At 54.0% G+C, this 12,136-nt stretch overlaps 2 protein-coding genes across 6 annotated transcripts in view; one reads left to right on the top strand and one right to left on the bottom strand.

Annotated features, from left to right (window-relative positions):
- Window positions 1-4,411, top strand: part of GSE1 (Gse1 coiled-coil protein) — a 79,685-nt gene extending 75,274 nt beyond the window's left edge. For all 5 annotated transcript variants that reach the window (XM_062586363.1, XM_062586362.1, XM_062586364.1 and 2 more), the window contains 4 exons: window positions 231-584; window positions 1,011-1,313; window positions 1,793-1,896; window positions 3,234-4,411. In XM_062586363.1, coding sequence (XP_062442347.1) covers window positions 231-584; window positions 1,011-1,313; window positions 1,793-1,896; window positions 3,234-3,368 — 896 coding nt within the window. In that variant the 3' untranslated portion in view covers window positions 3,369-4,411. The remainder of the gene's footprint in view (window positions 1-230; window positions 585-1,010; window positions 1,314-1,792; window positions 1,897-3,233) is intronic.
- A 2,271-nt stretch (window positions 4,412-6,682) lies between these two features.
- On the bottom strand, window positions 6,683-11,879 carry GINS2 (GINS complex subunit 2). Its single transcript, XM_062586388.1, has 6 exons — window positions 11,719-11,879; window positions 10,884-10,998; window positions 9,663-9,762; window positions 8,412-8,538; window positions 7,885-8,011; window positions 6,683-6,882 (listed from the first exon to the last, which is right to left on the bottom strand). The coding sequence occupies exons 1-5, from the start codon at window positions 11,806-11,808 to the stop codon at window positions 7,886-7,888; spliced, it is 558 nt and encodes a 185-aa protein (XP_062442372.1). The 5' UTR covers window positions 11,809-11,879; the 3' UTR covers window positions 6,683-6,882; window position 7,885.
- Between the last annotated feature and the right edge of the window lie 257 nt (window positions 11,880-12,136).

The following is a 12,136-nucleotide window of genomic DNA, read 5'->3' as shown; positions in this document are numbered from 1 at the left end:
ATGGATAGACGGATAGATGCATGCATGCATGGATAGAAGGATGGATCGATGGATGGGTGAATGGATAGATAGATAGATGGATGCATGCATGGATAGATGGATGGATGGAAGAATAGATGGATGGATGGATGGGTGGGTGGGAGGCAGGGAAGGTGTTGGACAAGGTGCTACCCAGAGGGTGCCGAGATACCAGTCCCGATGCCCCCTGACTCCACTCTCGTTGCCCAAAGAGCCATTGGTGCAGCCGCTCCTGGGGGATTCGGACAAACCCCTGGGGATCACCTTGCCGGAGATGCCAAAGACGGCGGAGCCCTGCCGATTAGAGCAGCTGAGACCGCAGGAGCTGCTGCGGGCTAAAGAGCCGGCGGAGAAGCCGCGGCTGAGCGAGGGGCACACGGGGAAGAAGGCGCTGAGCATCCTCGGCTACGTGCGGGGCCCGCTGCCCAAGGACATCCCGGTGCCGCTGTCGCACAGCATCAACGGCAAGAGCAAGCCCTGGGAGCCCTTCATGGCCGAGGAGTTCGCCCACCAGTTCCACGAGTCGGTGCTGCAGTCCACCCAGAAAGCCCTGCAGAAGCACAAAGGTACCCGGGGGCGCCCGCTCGGGAGGGGGTCGGGAAAGGCTCCCCGCAGCCCGTCGCCGCGCGGGAAAAGCCTCCGGGAGCGGGGGGGATGCCGGGGAATCGCTAATGCGTCGGTGCTTCCGCAGCCCACGCGGTTACTGGGGAAGGTAAAAAAAAAAAAAAAAGGGTAGCAGGGAGGAAGATGGCTCAGTCCCCGCAAAACCCGCGAATTTCCGTGCGCAGGAGGGAGGGGAATAAAAGCTACTGCGGCGCGTAGGGAGCAGCTGGGAGCGGGGAGGGCAAGGGGCAGCGAGGCGCGCGCGCGGGGGGCGGGTGCCCCGCACCGCGGGAGCGCCGGCGTTTTGCAAACTTACCGCCCCCCCCGTCCCCCACCACCGGCGTTTTGCACCGCGTCACGCGGCGCCCCGACGCTTTCGGCCCTGGCAGGGGGAGCCGCCTCGCTGACGGCCGAGCAGAACCACAAGCTCGACGCCTCCATCCACTACAACCTGCCCGAGCTGCAGGCGCCCGGCCGCCCCCCGGGACCCCCCCACAACGGGCAGCCCGAGGCTCTGCCGCCGCCGCTGCCCCGGGCGCTCGCCCCCCTCGAGCGCCGCCACGACTCGGCCTCCGACGACGGCGAGGGCGACGACGAGGAGGAGGAGGAGGAAGGGGAGGAGGAGGAATACCCGCGGCCCAAATGGCAAGGGATCGAGGCAATTTTTGAAGCCTACCAGGAGCACCTAGAAGGTGAGGAGAGGGGAGGCGGCGCGCGGGCGCCGGGCGTGCCTCAGTTTCCCCCCGCCGCGGGCTCGCAGCTGGGGAGGTGCTGGCAGCTGGCCCGTACGGCAGGAGAGGCAGAAAAGCAACAGGTGCATATGAAAATTCATGCCGGCATGAATTTTTCATGCCGGCAAGAAAATTCATGGAGCCCTCTGTGCGCGGCGCCCTCTGAGCCATACCTGGAAAGCGGCGCGTGGCAAAGGATCCAGGCGCCCGTGCGTGCAAAATGATCCCCCTAAAACCTGCTGGGTTGTTGTTGTTGTTGCTGCTTTGCTTTCCCTCCCTCCTCTTCTCTTTCTGGGTTTATAGTCTGCAAATGCCTCTAGGAATATCGCCCAGAGGGTGGAAACGGGCGTTCAGGGAGCGGAAGGGCGGCTGCGCTGCCGCTTTACCGAAACCTCATTTTTTTTGTTGTTGTTTTTTTTTCCCCCCTTTCTGCCTTGCAGAACAAAACCTGGAGCGCCAAGTGCTGCAGACGCAGTGCCGGCGGCTGGAGGCCCAGCACTACAGCCTGAGCCTGACGGCGGAGCAGCTTTCGCACAGCATGGCGGTGAGCGGTGGCCCGGAGGCGCCCGGCCAGCCGCCGAGGCACCCAGCCTCCAGCAGCACGCCCAATGCGCCCGTCCCGTCCCGTCCCCCCCCCCTGCAGTGCTCCTGCGTCCCCCTGCAATGCTCGTGTCCCCCTGCAGCGCTCCCGTCTCCCTCCAGTGTCCCCGTCTCCCTGCAAAGCCCTGTCCCCCTGCAGTGCCCCCATCCCCATGCAGTGCTCCTGTGTCCACTTGCAATGCTCCTGTCCCCCCCTGCAATGCCCCTGTCCCCTCTGCAATCCCCGCCCCAGCCCCCTGCAATGCCCCTGTCCCCCTGCAATTCCCTCCATCCGCCTGCAATGTTCCTGTCCCCCCTGCAATCCCCGCCCCAGCCCCCTGCAATGCCCCTGTCCCCCTGCAATTCCCTCCATCCGCCTGCAATGTTCCTGTCCCCCCTGCAATCCCCGCCCCAGCCCCCTGCAGTGCCCCTGTCCCCCTGCAATGCCCCTGTCCGCCTGCAATGCTCCTGTCCCCCTGCAATTCCCTCCATCCTCCTGCAATGCCCTTGTCCCCCTGCAATTCCCTCCATCCTCCTGCAATGCTCCTGTCCCCCTGCAATTCCATCCCCCTGCAATGTCTCTGTCCCTCCTGCAATGCTCCTGCCATACCCTTGTCTCCCTGCAGTGCTCCCATCCTCCTGCAATGTCTCTGTCCCCCTGCAATGCCCCTGTCCCCCTGCAATTCCCTCCATCTCCCTGCAATGCCCCTGTCCCCCTGCAATGCCCTTGTCCCCCTGCAATGCTCCTGTCCCCCTGCAATTCCCTCCATCTCCCTGCAATGCCCCTGTCCCCCTGCAATGCCCCTGTCCCCCTGCAATTCCCTCCATCTCCCTGCAATGCCCTTGTCCCCCTGCAATGCCCTTGTCCCCCTGCAATGCTCCTGTCCCCCTGCAATTCCCTCCATCCCCCTGCAATGCTCCTGTCCCCCTGCAATGCTCCTGTCCCCCTGCAATTCCCTCCATCTCCCTGCAATGCCCTTGTCCCCCTGCAATGCCCCTGTCCCCCTGCAATGTCTCCGTCCCCCTGCCCTCCTGCAATGCCCCTGTCCCCAGCAATGCCCTTGTCCCCCTGCAATTCCCCCCATCCCCCCTGCAATGTCTCCGTCCCCCTGCAATGCTCCTGCCATACCCTTGTCTCCCTGCAGTGCTCTGGTCCCCCTGCAAAGGGCCCGGGTATCCAGCGCGGCTCCCCATGCCCGCTGCCTCGGGGTGGGGTGGGGGGGGCTGTGCCAAGCACGCCGCTCCCTCCAAAGCTGCCCCGGCCCCCGGGTTGACTGCGTCTCTCCCGCCCCCACCCTGCAGGAGCTGCGGAGCCAGAAGCAGAAGATGGTGTCGGAGCGGGAGCGACTGCAAGCCGAACTAGATCACCTGCGGAAGTGCCTTGCGTTGCCTGCAATGCAGTGGTCTAGGGGTTATTTCAAGGGGTATCCCAGGTGACGCTCCTTGGGCTAGGCCGAACCTATAGTCTAGAAATAATAATCTATTTTATTACCTTGAATATTTAATATTTTTCACTGGGAGGTTTGAAGCTAAAAAAATAAAATTTAAAAAAAAAATAAAAAAAAATAAATAAATGGAGAATGTGCCATGCATGAAGCAAAGGGGGCCGGGAGCCGGGCGCGGACCCGAGCGGAGGAGCAGCCCCGGCGCCGGCCCGGCCCTCCCGCTCGCGCCGCGGCTGGCGCCCGCACCCTTGCCACGGGGGGGCCGGCAGGGCCTTCCTCCCTCTCCCCCGACCCACACTTTATATAGCTCATTTCTTTTCTTTTTTTTTCTTTTTTTAATTACGATAAAAGACTCCACCGACAACACTAAAAGGGCCGCGCCGCGGCCGGAGGGGGCCCCGCGGGGCCGCGCCAGCCGGGGAGCCCCGCGGCGGCCGCCCGCGAGCCGCGTCCTGCACCCCGGGGCTTTCCGCTGGAAATGCACTTCGCTATAAAACAATAAAGTAACTAAACGAATCAAAGGTACCTTTTTATTCCTGCTTGGCGGGGAAGGGGGGGGGGGGAGCAGAGGGTGTACAGAGCTACACGACACACACGCACACACCCCTATAGCTACGTCTGTAGGCACACATGCACGCACGCGGTACCCTGCTGGGTTTAGATTGATTTTCTTTTCTATTTTTCTTTTCTTTTTTTTCCCGTACTGAGTCAAATGATTTTTTTTTTTTTGCAATTTAAGAGTCAAGAAAACCAGAGGTGCTTCAGCCTTGTACTGTATATATATATTAAAAAAAAAAGTTTTGTATGTTTTTATTACTTTAATTATTGTTATAAAAAGCTTGCCTGTGTGTGTGTTTTTTTTTTTTTTTTAATGTTTCTGCTTTTGTTTCTTTCCCTCCCTTTTTTTTGGGGGGGGAGCAAAAAAAAAATATTAACTTGCTTTTAGTTTTTGTATTGCTGCTGCTGGTCAGGACAGAAAAAGAAAAAGATATTGAAGTGTTTTAAAAGTCTTTAAAAGAAAAAAAAAAACAAAAATCAGTTCTTTTCTGCTGGGGCTGACGCTGTCATGCCCGGTCTTTCTTTCTCTTGCTTTGCCACCAGGGTAGCACCAGGTACTGGTACAGCTGGAGCCAGTTCCCTCCCTCGCCCTCTCCCTAGCAAGGCTTCGGGCTTGTCCCGGCTCCCGCACACGCTCGGGGGGGCTTGCGGAGCCCTTCGAGCCGCCGCAGCCCCCGACGCCAGACAATCAGCGTGCAGCACCCCAGCGCCGCACAGCTCCAGCCCGGCCAACTTCGGCTTGGTTTTTTTTTTTATTATTATTATTATTATTATTTTTATTCCCCCCCCCCCCCAAAAAAAAAGAAAAAAAAGAAAAAAAAAAAAAAAAGGAGCCAGGCCAGTGAGCCACACGATGCGTTTCCAGGGCTCCTAGGAGGCAGCGCTGAGACTGAACATAATTACAGGGCAAAAGCGCCCAGCTAACCTGTCTGGCCTCAGCACCTCGACTGTGCACCCCCCCCCCCCTTCCCGCCCAAGGGGCAATGCCAAGCTGCAGAAATAAATACATAAAATAAAGTAAGCCCAGCAAAAGCCCCGTTGCGCTGGCAGCAGCCGGGGGCCGGTGCTGCAGCGGCAGAATCGAATTTAGCATCTGCGGCTCAGGCTCCTCGATGCTGCATGACTGACAGCAGGGAAAGCTGCCGCAGTTGTTAGTAAATTAGGCAGCTCTGCCTCAAAACACAGCCGCCAGGAGCCGCACAGTGCCATTTTTAGTCACTTCTTTCTTTGCTAATCGGTGCGTGCTTGAACTCCCAGGGGAGTTTTTTTTTTTTTTTTTTTTAATTATTTATTTTTTTTATTTGCCACGAGACAGGCTCACGTCTACAAGAAAAGGTGACCTCTGCTTTCTGCTTTAAATTCCCTTGTTGCACTTGCAAAGAAAGCATTAAACCCCACCCCCCCCAGCCCCCCCGGCCTCCCATTGGCTTTACCAAAAAAGCTGTGCAAGATTAAAAAGCAAAATGCCCTTGTGACAGAAATTAGTTTAATCTTTTTTAAATCCCAATTGCATAGCCAGCCTCTGGCCTAGTAGCTGCCAACTCAAGACTTCACAATGAATTTTTAACACAGGAAAAACAGACTTTATGCTTGACTCGCTTTTTCCTTTCCCGGGTGCTGGGGGGGGGGAGGGGGAGGGAGGCTGGGGATGGAAAACCAGCAGCGAACATCCCCTTGCCACCAGTGACCAGCACCATGGCCCACGGTGGCAACGGGCTGGAGCTTGCTTCATAGCAATTCCCATCCCGGGGCTGCTGAGGTGATTTCCCCCCACCCCCAGCCCCCGGAACAGCCCCGCAGGCCCATAATCAAGTTTTTGACTCGATGCTTATGGTTTCTCAGAAGTACTCGCTCGCCCTGGGCCGTGCTGACTGGTTGTGTTTATTTGTACGTACCTGTGCAGGATTGCTAGAGCAGATAAACCTGAGCATGGGAAGGCCAGGAGGGGGCAGGAAAGCCAGGGCCTGCTGGGGGGCAGTTTAGATGCTGTGAAAGAAAACAAAACAAAAAAAGGAAAAAAAACCTAAACCTGTTCTAAGTGTACTTGTTTGAATTAATTGTAATGTAATATATTATTTGTTGAATGTAGTAATTAGGTATTTATGAATATATTGCTGTAATTTCTGAAAACATCCAAAAAAATAAAATCTTCCTAAATCATGGCAAAGGATTCTTTCTCCCCCCCCACCAGTGCTGGAAAAGCAGTCCTGCACCCCAGCAGAGTAGCTTGCGCAAGGCACGGCCCGTGCCTCGTCCCCCAGCACGGAGGAGGGCGTCACGCCAGCCCCCCAGCCCGCGCGCACCTCCGCCACGGTGTCACAGCGCTTCGCTCCCGCCCCGGCCGCGGCCGCCTGTACGCGGGCCAGGCAGGCAGGGCACAGATGGCGGGCGAGAGCTCGCGCTTCAGCTGCTGAGCGGCAGAGCTGCTGGCCCAGATGCTCGGGGAAGGGCGCTGCTCGCAGCTTTCCGCTGGCCGGCGAGCAGGCGCTGCTCGCGTGCAGTTACATCTGGCATTTCCCCCCCCCCCCCCCCACACCCGTAATAATTACATCTGCTGCAACCGAGCTTGACGTAGGCAAGGATCCTGCCCTTGTCTGTTGGTTTGCCTCAGGGGAATGGGATCAGAGCCAAGGGAGGAGAGGTGTGTGTTTTTCCAAGCATTGTTTAACCCATGTACACTTGATAGACAGCATGTGACGAAACACAAGGACTAATTTGATATAGTTCACTCAGCTGCAATTTGGGGGTTTATTTATTTATTTATTTTTATGCACAGTTTCAGATAAGAAGTCAGATGTAAAATAATATAGAACAGCCTGGCTTTGGAGAGGCAAAGATATTTCCTTTTGTCCTTCTCCAAGCAGCAGATGGATCTGCTTCCCAGCCTGTCTCCCCAGCAGAATCCCAGACACCTCTCATTGCTGGCACATCTTCCTTGTTCTAAGGCTCTGAGAAAATTCATGGTGAAGCACTATCTTTAAATTTATTGCTTTCAAGCCAGTGTGTGGCCTGTGCTGCCCTCAGAAGTTCTCTCTATGAAGTACACCCACACTCTCCAGAGCAGAGGTATCTGCCTGACATCATTAGACAGCAGTCTAGTGCTGGCAAGCTACCACCTGTATCTAAGCAGATCTCTGGCAGAAGCAGTCTCTGAACCAAAGACAGAGGCAAACCTCTGCAAAGAGGGAGAGCGCCCTTCATACACACACACGCAGCATTTCTAAGAGAGAAAAAACCTACAGCGCTGCAACATGACTGAGATCAACAGTAGCCTGGGGGGAGCGCCGTGCCACACAGCAGCGCTCGCTAACACCTGCTCGGCACTGAGCCAGGGAGAGCGCAGCGCGCTTTGCCTGAAGGTGAAGCTAGCTGACTGGGTCAGCTGCTGCAGCCAACAGCCAGAGCTTCTGTCAAACTGGGCACAGGGGAAAAGACTGACACAACAAGAAACATTCACCATCCACGCTGCTGTGACACCAGCCAGAAACAGAACGCAAGCTCCATCCAAGAAGGCCGGAATGTGTTAACAGCAAGGACTCTCAGCAGTGCTGAGCTGCCACAGCTGATTCGTCTTGGAGCAACAGCCGCACCGAAGCGGGGAGAGTCCTGCCAGGGACCATCGTCTGCACTGCTCAGGAGGTGCGTGACTGAGCGGAGCTCAAGAGCTACCGCACAGGGAATGCCCCTGTGCTAGTGGCAGCTCTGGAGTGACTCACATTTAGCCACAAGGCTGCCTTCACCTTCAACAGCCTGTGCACAAGCGGAGGGGGAACTCCTGCCTCAGTGCAAGCACCGCCAAGAAGGAGCTGTACACAGCTGATAAGAGACGAGACGCCTGTTGTTTCAGATCTCTACGGGGAGGTGAGGCTGGCCAGATTAATGAACCCCAGAATACTGGCTGAGCAGCAGAGCCCTCTCTTGGGAGATTTGAGGCCAAGGTTGGAAAATACCTCAGAAATCCTGAGAGTGGGCACTCTCGCCAGGTTGAAGGTTGGTCCGGAGCTTGTACATGTGATCTAAGGCTTGAGTAAGAAAAGTCCCAATTGTGTTGATTTCCATCAAGGTTAAGTTATCCAGCTAAAAAAAAAAAAACGGAAAAGAAAATAGCAGAATCTGGGGAAATAGCACTACAGCCCCTACTGCAGCGGAGAACAAGGAAATCAGAAAGCAGCTTTGCAGCAGAGGCACACGCTCTTCCTCCAGTGACACCCCAAGGGACTGGCCCAGCTGCCACCCCTGGCCAAGAGAGGCATATGACCAACGAGAGCACTATTTTCATAACGCGTGGGGAGCTGCAGAGAGAGGTTTCAGCATATGGCTTTAGTTCCCAACTGACAAGCCCATAGACCAGGAAAAACATGCCCCAACTGGCATTTTCATGAGCAGCTCTAATCAGTCACAAGCCCACACAATCACATGGCATCTGGAACACTCCCAGGACAGAGCTAACAAACCTCTCCAAGCGTCCCTACCATACCTTGGCATGGGCCTCCTGCTGTTTGACGAAGCTGTCCGCAGACAGCCGCAGTTTGGCTATCCGAGTGTCCCAGGTATCCTTAACGAGCGTCCGAATCTCATCGGCTTTTGGGATGTTGTCTGAGGCACTAGAGGGAAGAGCAGATCAGAACAGGCTGCAAGGGACTCGTACATTATGTCACTGGCATAAGCAATGCTGGCAGCTTTTCAACCCTCTAAGGCATAAGCAGAGCAGTTTGCTATATAAAAAAAAAAAAAAAAAAAAAAAAAAAAAAAAAAAAGGAAAAGGAAAAAAAAGAAAAAAAGAAAAAAAAGCAACACTCAACATTAAAATCCAGCCTGGTACTTCTGCTGGGATTTTTGGGATAGTTTATTTACCCAGGAATTCTCAGCTCTGATGCAGCATCTGGTTCTCACTACAGTCCTTCTGCTCTTTAATTGCCCAGCTGGTACGAGGTACAAGGAGGGCCAATAACCTGGCCAAAGTCGCACTCAGCCAGGGAATGCAAACGGCTCAACTGTGATTAGAGCCAGAGTTCAGACCTCTGCTCTCACAGCTCTATCAGAGAGCATTAAGTTGAAAGGACTGTACAAGTTGTGTCACATCCTCCCATTAAGGCAATTCAGCACTGCCATAAGGACCTCAAGAGATAAGATCAATTCACATGGACAGAACTGCCAGGGTTATTCTAGCATGTGGAAAGGAGCTGCACGCCAAGAGCGCCATCTCCAGAGGAAAAGCCAGTGCTTAAATGACCACTGCACTGTAATCAAGGGCTTACAGTCAGAAGAATCTGTGCTTAGAAAAATACCAGCCAGCACATTTTACAAGTGAAATGCCTCAGCAGGCACGAGTTTAGACTCACAATATTCCTGATCTCCTGCTTCTCAGGCTGAGGAAAGAAGAGCTTTCCTCCTGAAGGAGAGCCAAGAAAGACGCCTGGAGGGGTTAGGCTGCTGAACAGATTGCAGCCATGGAATGTGCTGCAGATACCCAAGGCCTCAATGCTTAGCTCCTGCTCAGTAAAGCAGCACAGCCCCAATTATCAGGCCGTAGAACAAGCAATCCCAAGTTACTGAAATGCAAAGTTACCATGAGAAAACTGCTGCAACAAGATCTTGGCACACTGTGAAATAAACCTCCATTAACTCTCACTTTCCCACAGGCCTCTGGGGTTACTGCCAATGAAAGCTTGAAGAATTGTCTATGCAAGCATTAACTCAGGCGGAAACTGTTACATTTCCTACTTACTAGTTTAATAGCAGCTTTGTGAGTTCCATATAATAGGGACTGGGCATCGGAGTGAAGGTGTCCTCTTTACGTTCCTGGTCCCGGATTTCCTCCAGTTTTTCTGAAACATAACCACGAATGGTCAACTTTTGCCAGATCTTCAATACTCCAGACATGATTTTCCCCAGCAAAACACACACACTCTTTCTGTAAGACCAACTATTTCTGTATGTCCTATTTCAGGAAGATCAACTACACACCAAAGTTTATACCAGTTGGAATCAATATACGGACAGAAAAAGGCTTCTACAAGGAAGCAAAACAACCCTAACAGCTAATGTCTGTTCTGGTGTCTAGCATCAGCATTGCCATAGCAGCTCTCAACTCCCTAGGGAGAAAAGATGCCCATCAACACACACGGATGCTGACAAGCATTGCAAAACAGCTCTCTGCATGTCAGTCTAGGAGGCTAATCCACAGCTGCTTGATCACTGCACTGATCAGGAGTTGGGAGAGGGGTTCCTTTACCCACAAAACACTTCCACTGATTTTTGTCCTTTTGACTGAATATAGTATGGATGCTTGATGCAGCTCTTTCTCTCACTGCAGTTTCATTAGTATTTACTTTTCTTCCTGAGTTTTCCTTACGATTTATTATTATGATAAAATCCTTAAGATTTATATTATTATTATAATATTATTATTATGAAAAAGAGGGGACCATGACTCTTGCTTTTTACAGAGTGAGAAGACCTTTGATTTGTCATGCCTTCAAAGAAAAGAGCTTCATGGAGTGAATGAACAAGTCATTAAAACACATATATGCTCTCCAAAGTCACCCCCTTCACAGAATGTCATCCAAGGTCCCCAAAGCTCTTTACAAACAAGTCTTGCAGCAATGCAAGTGTTGCTCATTCTATCTCTGGCCAGAAAGGGCACAGAGCAAGGAAGCAGCACACTGAAGGTAAGGGGCAGAGCCAGGAATGAAATCTAATCCTTGTTCTTCCTCCTAATCAAGGAAGCAGAAGTTAAACACCTAGCTTGACTTGGAAGATTACATTTCTGGTAAATATAAAATTTTCCAGTGATGGAACATTAGCTCCTTCTCTCAGAGTTACTTTGTATTTGTTGACTTATGCTTCCCACTAAAGGACAAAGACTATATGTCTTTATTTTGTGCTTCTTTTGGAACCACTTAAGCCCAGGGCTGAGGCAGGCCTGAGTTTAAGCTGCTGCGCTTACCAACATCCATCCATTCTGGAGGTATCAGACGACATTTTTGTCTCTGCTTCAGATTAATGGCCAACCAGACAGGTACTTCCACTGGCAAACCAGGATTGAAAGGACCTAGATCTCCCTGGAAGAGCAATTTAAGATGAGAATAAGACAGCTAGCAATGGCTAGGATACTGCAATACTTATCTGCTAAACTGGCCTCAGCCATTTCAAAGGAGTATGAATTTTCAGGGGATTTTGAAAAGCCCAAGTCAAATAGCATCAGCATTGCCTCTTGCTTCTCATAATTCTTGCTCACAGATTCTGGCTCCTTTTCTTTGCGGAGTAATAACTAACATTTCCAGTGCATTTTCTTTTCAATGGTGTTTCACAAAACTTAGAGCTAGAAACTATGTTTATCACCACAATGTGACCCCACAGGCCCAATACCCAAGGCGTATCTGGAGGTGCACAGCCCTGCCTGCCCCCCAACCACTGGGGGGGGAGGAGCTGCCTCTGCCCCGACCCTGCTGCCCCAGCGGCCCTGCCCCATCGGCCCTGCCCCCGCCATCTTGCCCCACCTCACGCCCTGCCCCGCCATCTTGCCCCACCTCAGCCCTTTCCCCGCCATCTTGCCCCACCTCACGCCCTGCCCCCGCCATCTTGCCCCACCTCACGCCTTGCCCCCGCCATCTTGCCCCACCTCAGCCCTTTCCCCGCCATCTTGCCCCACCTCACGCCCTTTCCCCGCCATCTTGCCCCACCTCACGCCCTGCCCCGCCATCTTGCCCCACCTCACGCCCTTTCCCCGCCATCTTGCCCCACCTCAGCCCTTTCCCCCCGCCATATCCGCCCCAGCCCACCCCGATGAGGTGGATCCGGTCCAGGCTGAAGTTGGGCACGATCGTCACCAGCTCCTTCTCGGCCAGGAACTCCGCCTCGGCCGGCTCCATGGCGCGACACCCGGGCGGACCCCAACGGCACCGGACCCGGACCCGGACCCGCACCCGCCGCGCGGCCCGGCCCGGCCTCCCTCCCCATTGGCTGAACGGCGGCAAAACCCCTCCCACAGCGCCCCATTTTCCCGCCGCCGGACTCATTTTCGCGGTCCCAGCTTCGGGGCGGGTGTTCGGGAAGCTTGGAGCACTCTGATTGGCTCTCCCAGAGAGTCGTGGACCGCTCATTGGTTAGTAGGGCTCTGCCATTTCTGATTGGCTCTCCTGCTGATGTTCTGCTCTGTGACTGGCTAGTGTTGCGGCCAGGCGGAAGGACGGCCGGCGT

This window comes from Rhea pennata, chromosome 13 (genome assembly GCF_028389875.1).
Source record: "Rhea pennata isolate bPtePen1 chromosome 13, bPtePen1.pri, whole genome shotgun sequence".
Classification (NCBI taxonomy): Eukaryota; Metazoa; Chordata; class Aves; order Rheiformes; family Rheidae; genus Rhea; species Rhea pennata.
This window is presented reverse-complemented; position numbering and strand designations above follow the sequence as displayed.